General features: G+C 41.9%; 2 protein-coding genes across 2 annotated transcripts; both read left to right on the top strand.

The window, feature by feature from the left end:
• Positions 1 to 1,254: 1,254 nt before the first annotated feature.
• On the top strand, positions 1,255 to 14,934 carry LOC109971679 (tenascin). The gene is given in 14 exon segments (XM_074527678.1): positions 1,255 to 1,614; positions 3,104 to 4,288; positions 4,388 to 5,812; positions 5,929 to 6,051; positions 6,183 to 6,326; positions 6,424 to 6,543; positions 6,626 to 6,781; positions 6,873 to 6,985; positions 7,067 to 7,199; positions 13,084 to 13,244; positions 13,317 to 13,413; positions 13,521 to 13,682; positions 13,798 to 13,961; positions 14,057 to 14,934. Coding segments are annotated over 13 exon segments (3,966 nt in total). The 5' UTR covers positions 1,255 to 1,614; positions 3,104 to 3,219; the 3' UTR covers positions 14,156 to 14,934.
• Positions 7,392 to 9,497, top strand: LOC109971677 (tenascin-R-like). Its single transcript, XM_020620076.1, has 4 exons — positions 7,392 to 7,538; positions 7,646 to 7,807; positions 7,923 to 8,086; positions 8,182 to 9,497. The coding sequence occupies exons 1-4, from the start codon at positions 7,457 to 7,459 to the stop codon at positions 8,278 to 8,280; spliced, it is 507 nt and encodes a 168-aa protein (XP_020475732.1). The 5' UTR covers positions 7,392 to 7,456; the 3' UTR covers positions 8,281 to 9,497.
• Positions 14,935 to 15,426: the final 492 nt, after the last annotated feature.

Genomic DNA, 15,426 nt, shown 5'->3' with positions numbered 1-15,426 from the left:
GGGGCCTTTTCCAGCACCCCTCCCAGGGACTCCAAGAAGGCCGGGTACTCCACACTGCCATTCGGCCCGTAGGCACAAATGGCAGTGAGAGACCTATCCCCGACCCGAAGGTGCAGGGAAGCGACCCTCTCGTTCACCGGGGTAAACTCCAACACATGGCGGCTAAGCTGGGGAGCTATGAGCAAGCCCACACCAGCCCGCCGCCTCTCACCGCGGGCAACTCCAGAGTAGTAGAGAGTCCAGCCTCTCTCAAGGAGTAAGGTTCATGTCTGCAATAGAAACACTACAAAAATCAGTCGAAAACCTAAAATACATATTTATAATTGTAGCTTTCTTTGTCAGAATACATGGGCAGAATGAAGATATTTTTATAGTTAATTAACATGCTAACATTTGCATTACTTCAAGGATTTGTGAGAACTTAATTTAAGATAAACATTAATAAGGATTAATTATGGCTGTATTGGAAAAATATACTGACATCGCATTCTCTGTTGTATGTCTTAACGGGAATACACTGTAGAGTTCAATTACAGTACAGACATCTTAATAAATGGCAATGTCTTACAGTATCTTTGAGTATATAAAATACGCCAGTGATATAAACTTTTGTTTTTGCTCTCCTGTAAAATTAGAAAAACATCACCTGTGCCCTGTTAGAGCTAAGCTCTTGTCATATTTGTCATCATATGGATTTCAAAAGGTGGGATGGTGGGTGGCCATTTGGTTAGAGATACATTGCCCTCACAGAGCATTCCTTAAAACTGGTGGATAGTTGGCCACTTACATAACTCCCACATAGCTACATCTCATTACTTTCAACAAGCAGCCAATTCATATAGAAAGAGGTTCCTATCCCCCAAAGTCAGCACTGAATACCTGCAGTGTTATGCTATGTGTTCCAGCTGAATCGTGGTTCTCTGACCAGGGCTTTTGTTCAACCTAAGACACCGTCTAGGTGTTAGCAGTGTCCAAAATGAGTTACATACAGCAGACAAAGGAATAACTATCATGAGCCACACCAAGCTGAAAGCTATTATTTGTATTACAGTAAATGAATGAACATGAAAAATGTTCCTAATATCCTAGAGTCACTGTACATAGTTTAAGAGCAAAACAGCAATTTAACAGTGACAACAAATCTAATAATGTAAAACATTAAATTACACACAAGATATTAATTTATTCAGTTCAAACTGAGCTATTTCTTAATCTTTTATATGAAGACTTTGACTTAATGGGTTAATCTACAATGGTTGGTATTGTTGAATCCATCAGGAAAATGTTACGTTAAACCCATGAAAAATGTTTCTTCTTGTTAAAGAATACAAGGGAGTAGTTGATCATTTTTAATGCACAAATCTGTGTGAAAATGCTTCTCTTTTTTATGTCCAATAAAAATATTTTCCATGGTGGTTGAGAGAGTGGGACCGCTGGGCGTGGAAGGGAGGGGGTCCATAAGTAGGAGCAGATTTTATCACTCTCCTGCTTCAAGTGGTGCTGCTTCTTCTTGCCTCCCAGATCATATCCAGCAAGTCTGTTTGAGCTTTAACAATCAGATGGAGAGAGCAACACAACGACAGAGATAAAGCCAATGACAAAATCATTATTCTGGTAAGTAATATATGTCTCCTGTAGTTCTGATTTAAGAATGGCAACTGCAGTTATCTGAATGTATGGACTCATATACGCCACTTTGATAGAACCGACATGTTCTCAGAGTTTTGACTAAGTGATAAAAGCTCATGCTGTTGTTTAATAGGGGTTTTTGGTTGCATAGAAATATATAATAAGAGTGGTTACAGTGAGTGGGGAACATGAAATGTAATTTGTAGTCCACACACCAATACATTGTTATAGCTACTGTATTCACCAGAATTTGTCATTCTACGAACATTGCTGCTGTGGTAGCATGACAGTTTATACTTTGGGAGTTAAATGTGCCTATTAATTTAGCTAAGACTGTAGCCACTTATGAAATTAATTCACACACTTTAATGCAGTATTTGAAAATGGACATGTTGCATAGCAAAGCAGCCGAATGTGTTTACCTGCTGCATGATTTATTTGATTTGCTACCAAATCAAGGCAACATATTTCTCTTAGTGGTTTTCCGAGTTGTGGGTGCAGCGGACTGAGGAACCTTCTGTGTAGTGAAAGACGTACAGTGCCCCACAGTTCTGTACAGTAAGGCTCTGTTACCATGCTGCACGGTCTCTCCAGCAGACTCTCTGGGTTTGCTGCTCAAGTCATCTTCCTGTTCAAAATCTGATCATTTAGATTTTGTTTGGTTTGGCAAGCCACTGGCTTCACTATTATGGCTGATTGATGCACACTAGTTTTTTTGTAATGTTTTTCCTTTACTTTAAAAAATAAAGTACAAGTAGGCATCATTTTAAAAAGTTCACAATATAATTTTTCATGGCAATTATGTTCAGGTGGAGGAATTTAAAATTATATTAGTTCAGTGATTTTTTTTTTCCAACATCTTGCACTGATACTGTAGGAAAACTTCATTCAGAAACTTCATAAAAGAGTGAAATAAAATTATAAAAAGGGGCAGGGATATGTAGCAAAATGGAAAAGTAAGTAAGGGTGTTCCATGAGTCAGTCATTGCTATCAGGTCACTTTGAAGCAAAGCATGAAACCTGAAACTGCTCTACATGTAGCTTCTTAGGGACAGACTTATTTTGCACATACCCTCGTGTGTACCTGGAAATGAATGAGGGACATGCACACTTTCTTATTCGTACTTCAAACTGAGGGTCGGCTTACGGTTTCAGAGCACTGTGGTACATGTGCAGTCGGGGCTTTTGCTGTGTGGACTGTCCCCTAGCAGACCTGAGAAGATAATGAAAATTACACCACTCAACCTTTAGTGGACAGGCAAAGAATGAATACCTTAGCAGCCAGTTCAAGGTTGTACAAAGGTTCATAAACGTGTAAACAGGCACTCTGTTAATGTGAAATTAGCCACTGCTGAAAAAGAGCATGCATGTTCAGCAAAGTCATTTTTGGGATTAAAAAATGCTCTAAAATGACTTGGCATAGAATTTATTGCATCAAACTCAGTCATAACAGATATTTCTTTTTCATTTCTAGGAGAGACCTGGCAAATTCATCTTTACAAGTGGCCACAGAAATACAGTGACATACAGCACATCCTGTACAGATCCTCTAAAGGCCATATCATTTCTGGCTACTGCTGCTGGCTCAAAATGCTATTTACTCTAGGAATTCTCCTCCTTCTCACCCCATTTCCCTCCTTTCAAACCATGACCAATGAGAAGAGATACTCCACAGGAAGTGACCAGGCCAAGTCCAGGGCGGTTTTTACCCTTTCAAAACCAAAAACCACTGCTGCTTTCGCCAAACAGACCGTTCAACCTACCTTAAAGCCAAACACAGTCAATCAGACAGTTTTACCCACTCCAGCCACCAACCAAAAGCATCCAACAGTCAATGCTACAACAGCCACCAAAGGGAAGCCTACTCCAGCAGCAATTCAAAACACTCCAGTAGCAGCAACAATTGCTACAGACACCATCACCAACAAAGACAAACACACAGTCTCAGTCAATCAGACTGTTGTAGCAAAATCTCCTTCCAGTGACGTGAAGGCTAGCAAAGACAAAGCTGCCCCCACTGCATCTCCAGATGTTCAGTCAACATCTACAAAATTTGCTTCAGCCAGCACCGCTAAAGCCATCAATGACAAACCTTCAGTCAATCATACTGTTTCAATTAAATCTCACTCAAGAGACAAGCCTATCCCCACTGGAGTTCAAAATATTCAGTCGGCATCCCCAAACTCTGCTCCTGCTGGTGTCACTAAGGCCACCAAAAACAAGCCCGCAGCCTCCATTAATCAGACGGATATAGCCAAGTCTCCCTCCACGAGTGATGTGAAAAATTCCAAAGACAAGGCTGCCCCCAGTGAAGTTCACACTGTTCTGTCAACACCAGCAAAGGTCATTACAACCAATGGTTCTGCAGCCAACAAAGACAAGCTCACATCCTCTGCCAGTCAAACCACTGTGACCAAGGCTCCCACCACCACAAAAGACAAGCCTGCCCTTTCACAACCTATTAAGGTGGTGATCAGGGATGGCTGTGACTCAAGTAATAGCAAGGAGCAGGAGCTGAAACCGGGTGCTCCTCTGGTGATGACACATAAAATCAGCTTGTTGCCTGGTGGATGCACTGGGGGATGTGAGGCTGAGATGGCCGAACTGATAGGTCGAGTGGACCAGCTGGAGAGAGAGATGTCCCTCCTAAAAGAAAAATGTATGATTCTGTCATTTTCATCAGATTATGTATGAATGTATGCATGATTGTAACACTTTTATGTATTTATTTGTTTATGTGTCTCTTATTGTTGCACAGGTCCATGTTCTGCAAATTGTCCAAATGACTGTAGCGGCAATGGGGAATGTAAGAAGGGGAAATGCATCTGCCATCAGGGATTCACAGGTCCAGACTGCAGTAAGTGTGGCCAAGGAGCTGAGTGTAATAAAAGTAAGAGTCTGCTCTTGTGGTAGCATTAGAAAGTCTTATTTTAAGTGAGATAAAGTTGTTATTTTATTCATCCTTTGACTAAAATCTCATTAATACTCTCTGCAATTACAGAACCTGTCAAAGCCAAGGTCAGGCACACAGTGGAGACAGTAGCCCTGCAAGGGAACAAAGACAAGGAAAATAAGCAGGAGAAAACCATCAAAATAGAGCATGCACTCAAGAAGGGGACTGAAGTCACCATAGCAAAAGTAGCCACTAATGCTAAACCAGACATTGTGAAAACACAAGCAAAACAAGAATCTTCTGTTGACAAAAGAACTGTGAAAGGTTCCTCAAGTGCCAAAAAGACCAGTCAACCAACTGTTAGTCAGGTTCTCCTGAAACATGAGGGAAGAAAGCAAGAAGAGGCCCGCAAAGGCATGACAACAGTCCTGGCCTCTAAAAAGGTTCCCCAAAAAACAGACCTTTATGTTAAGGAAGGAACTGCCAGTAAACCGAATCCTAAAACTGACCAACTGAAAGATGAACCTCAACCCAATGTAACCCAGAGTAATGTGAAGAAACCTAAAATTGTGACCATTCTCTCCAAAAACTTGGGAAGAAATGCCACCAGAACAGGGAAGGAGACCCTGGATCAGTCCACACTGGCTGCGAAGAATGTTACTCAGTCATCTGGACATAAACATATTACTAAGAATGGGCAGTCTGTTGACAACACAAGCACTGAACCTAGCAAGAATGGAAAATGGAAAACTACCCAGAGGAGTCAGTATATAGTGAATGCAACCATCACAGCAACATCACACAAAGCTCCATTACTGCAGAACAAAACAGCCATCCATGGCTCTGGGGTGAGCAGGGGGATTGGAGGTTCTGGACTAGGCTCTGTAAAGGTTGTGAACATCTCCTCTTACAGCTTCACTGTCACATGGTCAGCACCGCAAGGCATGTTCAAGAACTTCACTGTGATCAGAAGAGAGCCAGGGACAGAGGGTGATGAAGATGACCCCGAGGAGGATGAAGAACAAGCTCCTGAAGGAGGCAAGACCCCTGTGGCCAAGAAACCAAATAAGGTCCAGGTACAGACCGAGAGCACTGACACAACTGTCACCTCTGGTAAAACTGCGGAATCAAGAGGTAAAGCTGAAACCAAGAGGATCTCTATCGTGGTGCCCGGCAGTGTACGTTCTGTGGAGTTCAGTAACCTTCGGGCAAACACACGCTATGTCCTGCATATATATGGCACCAGTGCTGAGAGACGATCAAAGATTCACAGAGTAACTACAATCACAGGTAATTAAAGTTCCTCCACTACCAGGGACACAATCAGTATCTGGATCAATACAGTATATATTTCATATTTCTGACCTAAAATGTGAGAATAAAATCCACCTGTTTTCTCTCACTAGGTCCTGAGCCAGCCACAGAGATGGTTTTCAGCAATGTAACAGAGTCTTCTCTCACTGTGTCCTGGTCCAAACCAAAGACGATATTTACAGGTTTCAGGATCACATACACCAACATTGTCACAGGTCTGTCAAAGGCTGCCTGTATACTGAATCTCATGTCATAGTTGCCTTGCTTAATATGAGCCAGTGTGGATCTTTAATTGGGATTGTTAAGAGTGTTTGAGTTATGTGTCTATGATGTATCATCATTCTAGGGGAGAGTCACTCTGTAACTGTGAACCCTCAGCAGTCTTATGTGGTTCTATCCAAGTTGTCTGCTGGATCCTCCTACGTTATTTCTGTAACTACCACACACGGCAGAGCCCAGAGTGGTGCCCTCAAGTCCGTTATCACCACAGGTAGCAAGTTAGATGAGTTTACTATGATGCACAGCTACTTTTTGGATGTCTTGTGAAAACAGCCATAAACATGCTCTGGACTGTCTCTTCACTGCAGTACCTGCCCCTCCAACACATCTTCAAGCTGTCAACGTGACAGATACCAGAGCTGTGCTGCAATGGACACCTGGTCTGGGGAGAGTAGACCGCTTCATCATCAGCTATGAGTCCTCCAAGAGTGAGTGTGTTGACATTAGCCTATAAAGACTAATGACAAGTTCTAATTAGCTTAATGTTATTAATTCTCCTTCTTGCTACAGCCCCTAATGTGACAGTGACAATGATGCTGGCTGGGGATTCAGTGGAACAGCAGCTGAGAGGCCTGCAGAGAGGCACTGTGTACACAGTCAAAGCCCTAAGCCAGAAAGGCAGTCTCCAGAGTAGGGGCATTTCAACTACATTTACTACTGCTAATGGTGAGTAGGGGGGGTGGGATTTGACTTGTTAAGTCATGTGCTAAGATGCATCAACTAAATAGGTTTTCTTTTTCATTTTTGTGTCTCTCAGTGGTTAAAGCCAGTGAGGTGGGTGCTCGATCTGCAGTGATAACATGGAGAACTGCTACAGTTGTTTATCACAGCTATAAAGTAATCTATCAGGTGGCAGGAGAGGAGGCAAAGGTAAACAACTGGTTCATTATTGGCACATACAATACAAAACAGAGCCATAACATCAACTTTTTTTTTCTCCATATACATTAGGAGGTGATCCTGGACCCAAGTGCCACAGAGTATAAACTGACAGGGCTGTTACCCATGTCACGCTATACAGTTCTGGTACAAGGCGAGAGAGATGGACGCTACACATCTGTTTTCACCACAGAAGTCATCACAGGTAACAAATGCACCCCTGCCAATCTATTTGCCTCATCAATACTTATTGGTTTATCATAATTGCAACTAATCAATTTTTAGTCAGGAGAGGTGGACATTTACCCACAAGGAAAAGAGGGACAGTCGGTCAGAGTCTACTGTGACATGGAGACTGACGGAGGCGGCTGGACGGTGAGGCATGCTGCTGTTAAATTTTGCACCAAAAAAAAAAGCAAGATAAAAATCTGGTGTGTCTTTTCTTAGGTGTTCCAGAGGAGGATGAGTGGAAAGACAGATTTCTACAGAACCTGGAATGAATACAGTGTAGGATTTGGAAACCTGAGTGAAGAGTTCTGGCTCGGTACAGTTAAAGCAATCTTTTATTATCTCATCTGCATCGAAATATTATTCAGTAAATCCACCTAATCTTATCTCCGTCTTCATCTTCACCCTATCTACGTACACCAGGAAACAAACTTCTTCACAACCTGACCAGTACTGGTCCTGTGAGTCTGAGAGTGGATATGCAATCTGGAAATGACACAGCTTATGCTCACTATGCCAACTTCTCCATCGATTCAGAGGAGAGGCACTATACTCTTACGGTGTCCGGCTTCACTGGAACTGCAGGTGAAAACTGTACAAAGTACATTTTCCCTGAACATGTGCAATTATTATTGTTGTTGTTGTTATACAGTGAACGCCTGACAATTCATACACCAGTATCACTGTACTGCTCTGTCAGGTGACTCTATGAGATACCATAATGGCCGTCCATTCTCAACCCATGACAAAGACCCCGATCCTCTGGGGATCCACTGTGCAAGGGCCTACATGGGAGGCTGGTGGTACAAAAACTGCTACAAGACCAACCTCAATGGCCTTTATGGCATCAACAGTAATAACCAGGTATGATTAACCTCTAATACATTTTAAATAGTTTTATCTTTTGTTATATAGTGCATTAACTAAATGTCATCACTTCTGTGTTTGTTCTAATACAGGGAATAGTCTGGATAGACTGGAAAGGTAAAGACTCTTCCATTCCCTTCACTGAGATGAAGTTCAGACCGTCCAGGTTCTCCCCTGCAACTCACGGCTAAAGATGCAGCAATTTTTAGGGCCTCTGCAGCTTGACAGCCTTACATCTGACAGTCTAGGAGAGCTTCAGAAATCCACCTCACAGTCGCTGCATGTCACGTTTCAGCAGACATTGCATTACAGTGATTTTTGTCCCTATGATCACAGCTATAATTACATTAGATTTTTCTTTCTGAGCTGTTTTTTAAGAAAATATACTAAAACAGTGCAGAGCTGTTTTTATTGCAAGTTTTTGTATGTTGTTCTACTACCAGTTTGTGCCAACACAGTTTTATTTGACTTCTTCTTGATCCCCACAATAGTACACCACCCCACTACTACTGTAAATACATTTGCACTGTTTTCACTCAGTTGGATTAAATGTGACTAATGTGGCTCTGAAGTGTCATGTCTTCTTTTTCCTTCCCTGCACTTTTTTCTACAAGATAAACAAATGCCAGAATGACTGATGTGATGTGTTATAATGCCCTTCAGCAAGTGTCAGCCATGTTTATCATGTTGTCCCTTACATATAGTATGTTGCATTCACCACATCATCAGATAGCCTGTGTGCTGGAAATCTTGTTCATTTACTTCCCCCTAGTAGTTGGTTTGGCGATAGGTTTTGTTTTTCTTCCCCTCGGTAAAACGACGGACAGCCTACAGTGTGTTACTGATGTTTACCACGTTTACGCCTTGGAGTAGCTATGTCCCTAAGTGAAAACATGGAATTATTGTTGTATTAGTGTTTTCACTAGAAAATTATTAGTCTTTCACACATTGGTAACTTGTTGATGTGAAATGATTGGCAACATGTCTTGCTTGTTTGCTAGCTCTACTATGTGTGTAAAATGTGTTATGCTAGCGGTTTATTTTGCTTTAGTGCTCATACTTTCTTGTTTATTATCCTTGTAAGTAGGAGCCATGTTATTTAAAGTTGCACAAGTGTAATGTGTGACGTACATAGTGCATTAGTGTGTAAATACTAATTGCACATGCATAGTAAGGTGCTGATATGTATTTTTGTATTCATTTCAGTTTTACAGAAACGACCAGTAAAGCCACACGTTTTTCAAGAACACGGTTTGTTGGAGTTTTTGTTCGCTATCTGTCTTACTCTAGATAAGGGACGCCACTGTGAGGACAGAATAGTAAAAGGACAGTTACACAGCGGGCTAAGACAAGGAATTCTACTGTCAACAACGCACTGTAAACAAAGATAAAACACACAAAATGGAGCAACAAAGTGTAACGGAACGGACATGCAAAGATTTTGAGATCAGGTCACAAGTCTCTGGCTCCAAGTCCACAGGAAGATCAAGTAGGTCCTCGGCCAGTGCAGCAGCCACAAAAGCAAAGGCTAAAGCAGAGGTAGCGCTAGTACAGGCTAAATATGCAGCAAAAGAGGCAGCTATGATGAAAGAAAAAGCCCAAATTGAGGCAGAAGCAGCACGGCATAAAGCAGAGTTGGAGGCCAATCTGTATATGTTACAAATAGAGAGGAGTGCCACAGCGGCCTCAGCAGAAACAGCAGTCTATGGAGCTGCAGCAGCAATGGAGTCAGACCCTCTCGAAGACATCACCCAGATGGCTCCTGAAGTCCGTGCTCAACGCACCAGTGAGTATGTGCTGGCCCACTATGTGTTACCACACGCTCAGCACCAAGCTCCGGTCTCACAACAGCCACCTGTCACATTTACCTGCAGAAAGACCTCAGTCAGGCTCAGTTCTCCCATATCCACTTCCCAATGAGGAGACTCACCTGCCCAAGCCCAGCATTAGAGATGACATAGTGCCTGATGCTTATGAGAAAGACTATCCAAGCTACATCTCTCCCCCAATTCCTCATACATTCAGTCTCAGAGATCACACATGTGAAGCAAAACAGATGACTGATTGTTGTGAGAGTTAGTTGTGTGTCCACTGGGGGTTACCGTAGAAAACGGGGAAGTTATGCTTAAGAGGATGTTCATGTACATGTGGTGAGTTGGACGTGCTCATTGAATAAAACTGAGTGTTACCTTAAGAAAGATGAGCGACTTCTTGCTGTAACATGACACTGATCTCACAAAATATCTTATTAGACGAGAGATGGTGAGTTCAGGACTGCTAAAATTTGATGACCATCCAGAAAACTACTGGGTTTGGAAAACGTCATTCCAAGGTGTTACAAAAGAACTCAACTTGACAGCCCAAGAAGAGCTTGATCTACTCATTAAGTGGCTCGGTCCAGACTCATCCCCACAAGCCATGCGGATCAGATCAGCTCATGTACGCAATCCACCAGCTGGTGTTGCTATGGTTTGGCTAGAGGAAACTTATGGCTCTCCAGAGATAATTGAAAATGCCCTGCTGCAGAAATTAGAGAAATTTCCAAAAATCTCTAACAAAGACAGCCAGCGTCTCAGAGAACTCGGAGACGTGCTAATGGAGATACTGTCGGCAAAATCAGGAGGACACTTGCCAGGATTAACCTATCTCGACACAGCGAGGGGAGTCAATTCCATAGTCGAAAAACTTCCATACAGGTCTACAGGAGCGTTGAATAACACATGGCTCGAAGTACAAGGAGGAACATAATGTTTCCTTTCCTCCATTCAGTTTCTTTGTAAGCTTTGTATGCAGCCAAGCAAAGACCAGAAACAATCCAAGTTTTTTGTTTTCCCTATCCAACAGTATGAGCCATGTAAGGCCAGAGAAACTTGTAAGACACAACGACAGTTACAAAGTGTCAGTAAGGAAGACGGAAGTGGCAGCCAGACTTCTAGGTCCCAACAATAGTGGTTCGGGTAAGCCAGCAGAAGAACCAGTTGATCGGTGTCCTATACACAACAAGCCACACCCTCTAGTGAAATGTCGTGGATTTAGGAGTAAACACTTGGATGCGAGAAAGGCCTACCTAAAGGACATGTCTAGCTGTTTTAGATGCTGTGCATCTACTATAAAACTTTCCCCTTTAATTCAAATATACAGTATTATTGCTATAAAAACACCAATCAACCTAAACCGCATGTCTTAGAACTGTGGGAGGAAGCCAGAGTGCCCGGAGTGAACCCACGCAAGCACGGGGAGAAAGAGCATGCAAACTCCACACAGAATGTGAGGCAGCAGCGCTGACCACCACACTGCCCTATCTTTTTTTTCTTTTTTAGTGAAAATGCTGGTGACTCAGCCCTATCCTCATATCATTTGTGTGTTGCTATGGAGAAAAGTACGGTGTATGTCCGTATATATATTTTCTGTGTATTTCTCCCTACTTACCGCTCATGTCCATGCCAACCCACTTAAACACACAAAATAGCTTATTCTCACACTTATATTTCAACAAGAGGGGCAGCTTATCTACCCAACTCCAATGCCCATAAATTAACTCACTCACACACGCTCACAGCTCTAGTTCAATGAAAAGAGGGAAAAATCTTCTACACAGCACCAAAAGCACACAGTTAACTTGTCCACACACACTCAGACAATTTCCAACACAGTATAATAGGAGCTCCCCTTAACACACAGTCAAAACACTTAAGATAACCCACACATAGACAAATATTAACACAAAAATGGGTCATTCCTCTAATTTTAATGCCAATTAATGCCAATTTCTAATAATTCATCTTTTTAGAATTATTCATGCCTACTGGGCACTCTCTGTAAATAGGTTTCTAATTTTGCTCATGCCTAAGTGGGCACTCTATGCAAATCAATTTCTAGACTTACTCATACCTTGGGCACTCTTGAAATTAATTTAGGTTTTACCCTGTAAAGAAATTACTCATGTCAATTGGACACTCTTGTAAATTTCTGCATGTGTTAATTTTACTTGCTCATGCCTGATGGGCACTCTTGCAAACCTGATCAGGATTTAATTTTGATCTGTTAATGTCTTTGTAAATAAAATATTAGTTCAATAATTTTAACAGAGTGTTTGTCCTGAAACTTCCTTACCTCTCTCTCACCCACTTAATTTAGATTTTTCAATATGCAGAACTTTGGATAGAATCAACAGGCGTCTGCTTACCTTTTGTTTTTAGTAGACCACGGTCTGTGGGTGACAGGAGGCTGGGAGTGCAGGTTGGCCCCGCTGGAAATCTCCAGTCTTGAGCCGATGCTGATCCAATTCGTTCCTCTCCTCTCTTCAATAGATCATGTCGGGGTCACCAAATTTGTGAGGTGTGTTCTTTTTATATTGAAAAGAGAAGACTAATAAGAGGATATATATATCACAGTGTGAAATTTATTATGCATTAACTTATCAAAATTAGCATGTGCACATGGATCTTCACTGTTTAGGATAAACAGAAAAGACTGTCCTCAACTTGTCGGTATACAATATTTGTATGAAAAGGTGCTACTATCTGATTGGTCCAAAACTGTTGGGGAGAAGCTGTGGTTTAGACCTAACTGTCCCGCCATTGGTCCCTCAGTCCTCGTCCTTGGTGTGACCTTGTCCTGAAACAGACACTTTGCACAACCCACAATGCTTCTTGTTATCTCGGCAACCCTGAGACTGCACCTAGACTTGTTTTCTTCTAGGCCAACATCTAACCATAACCTTGGTGTAAATCTTAGTATCTTATCAAACCCCAACTCCCCTGGCTTCAAGGCTCAGAGGGAATAATGAGCTCTTTTAGAAAAGGCAATAAATCTAATGAAAGCCAGTGGGATGATTAGACCTTGGAAAACCACTCAGTGCACCAGACTTTTTAATCATAAGAGCCTGCAATATCACACAAGTTTTCAGTGTCTCCTACAGAAACTTATTTTCTCTTTATTTTAGTGAACATATAATTGGGTGAAAAGTAATTACATAAACATATCTGTGACAGGTAAGTATGTATACTGATGTGTGCTATAAACTACTGAGTGCTCTCAGGAGCTGCTGAATGGAGCTCTGCAGTCAGGAGAGGTGGACATTTACCCACAAGGAAAAGAGGGACAGTCGGTCAGAGTCTACTGTGACATGGAGACTGACGGAGGCGGCTGGACGGTGAGGCATGCTGCTGTTAAATTTTGCACCAAAAAAAAAAGCAAGATAAAAATCTGGTGTGTCTTTTCTTAGGTGTTCCAGAGGAGGATGAGTGGAAAGACAGATTTCTACAGAACCTGGAATGAATACAGTGTAGGATTTGGAAACCTGAGTGAAGAGTTCTGGCTCGGTACAGTTAAAGCAATCTTTTATTATCTCATCTGCATCGAAATATTATTCAGTAAATCCACCTAATCTTATCTCCGTCTTCATCTTCACCCTATCTACGTACACCAGGAAACAAACTTCTTCACAACCTGACCAGTACTGGTCCTGTGAGTCTGAGAGTGGATATGCAATCTGGAAATGACACAGCTTATGCTCACTATGCCAACTTCTCCATCGATTCAGAGGAGAGGCACTATACTCTTACGGTGTCCGGCTTCACTGGAACTGCAGGTGAAAACTGTACAAAGTACATTTTCCCTGAACATGTGCAATTATTATTGTTGTTGTTGTTATACAGTGAACGCCTGACAATTCATACACCAGTATCACTGTACTGCTCTGTCAGGTGACTCTATGAGATACCATAATGGCCGTCCATTCTCAACCCATGACAAAGACCCCGATCCTCTGGGGATCCACTGTGCAAGGGCCTACATGGGAGGCTGGTGGTACAAAAACTGCTACAAGACCAACCTCAATGGCCTTTATGGCATCAACAGTAATAACCAGGTATGATTAACCTCTAATACATTTTAAATAGTTTTATCTTTTGTTATATAGTGCATTAACTAAATGTCATCACTTCTGTGTTTGTTCTAATACAGGGAATAGTCTGGATAGACTGGAAAGGTAAAGACTCTTCCATTCCCTTCACTGAGATGAAGTTCAGACCGTCCAGGTTCTCCCCTGCAACTCACGGCTAAAGATGCAGCAATTTTTAGGGCCTCTGCAGCTTGACAGCCTTACATCTGACAGTCTAGGAGAGCTTCAGAAATCCACCTCACAGTCGCTGCATGTCACGTTTCAGCAGACATTGCATTACAGTGATTTTTGTCCCTATGATCACAGCTATAATTACATTAGATTTTTCTTTCTGAGCTGTTTTTTAAGAAAATATACTAAAACAGTGCAGAGCTGTTTTTATTGCAAGTTTTTGTATGTTGTTCTACTACCAGTTTGTGCCAACACAGTTTTATTTGACTTCTTCTTGATCCCCACAATAGTACACCACCCCACTACTACTGTAAATACATTTGCACTGTTTTCACTCAGTTGGATTAAATGTGACTAATGTGGCTCTGAAGTGTCATGTCTTCTTTTTCCTTCCCTGCACTTTTTTCTACAAGATAAACAAATGCCAGAATGACTGATGTGATGTGTTATAATGCCCTTCAGCAAGTGTCAGCCATGTTTATCATGTTGTCCCTTACATATAGTATGTTGCATTCACCACATCATCAGATAGCCTGTGTGCTGGAAATCTTGTTCATTTACTTCCCCCTAGTAGTTGGTTTGGCGATAGGTTTTGTTTTTCTTCCCCTCGGTAAAACGACGGACAGCCTACAGTGTGTTACTGATGTTTACCACGTTTACGCCTTGGAGTAGCTATGTCCCTAAGTGAAAACATGGAATTATTGTTGTATTAGTGTTTTCACTAGAAAATTATTAGTCTTTCACACATTGGTAACTTGTTGATGTGAAATGATTGGCAACATGTCTTGCTTGTTTGCTAGCTCTACTATGTGTATAAAATGTGTTATGCTAGCGGTTTATTTTGCTTTAGCGCTCATACTTTCTTGTTTATTATCCTTGTAAGTAGGAGCCAGGTTATTTAAAGTTGCACAAGTGTAATGTGTAACATACATAGTGCATTAGTGTGTAATACTTCCTGCACATGCATAGTAAGTTGCTGATATGCTCTTGGTCTTATACTTGTATAGCGCCTTTCTATGCTTTTACAGTACACTCAAAGCGCTTTCACCTTATTCGGCCATCCACCCATTCGCACTCCCAAGCACTCACGCATTCACACACCGGTGACATCACCGGGAGCAACTGGGGGTTCAGTGTTTTGCTCAAGGACACCTCGACATGTTGACTGGACAAGCCAGGAATCGAACCACTAATCCTCCGGTTAGGAAACGACCCGCTCTACCTCCTGAGCCACAGCTTGTGTGATATGTATTTTGTATTC

This window comes from Monopterus albus, unplaced genomic scaffold (assembly GCF_001952655.1).
Source record: "Monopterus albus unplaced genomic scaffold, M_albus_1.0 scaffold232.1, whole genome shotgun sequence".
Taxonomy (NCBI): Eukaryota; Metazoa; Chordata; class Actinopteri; order Synbranchiformes; family Synbranchidae; genus Monopterus; species Monopterus albus.
The sequence above is the reverse complement of the archived record's forward strand: the minus strand, read 5'-3'. Positions and strand labels throughout refer to the sequence as shown.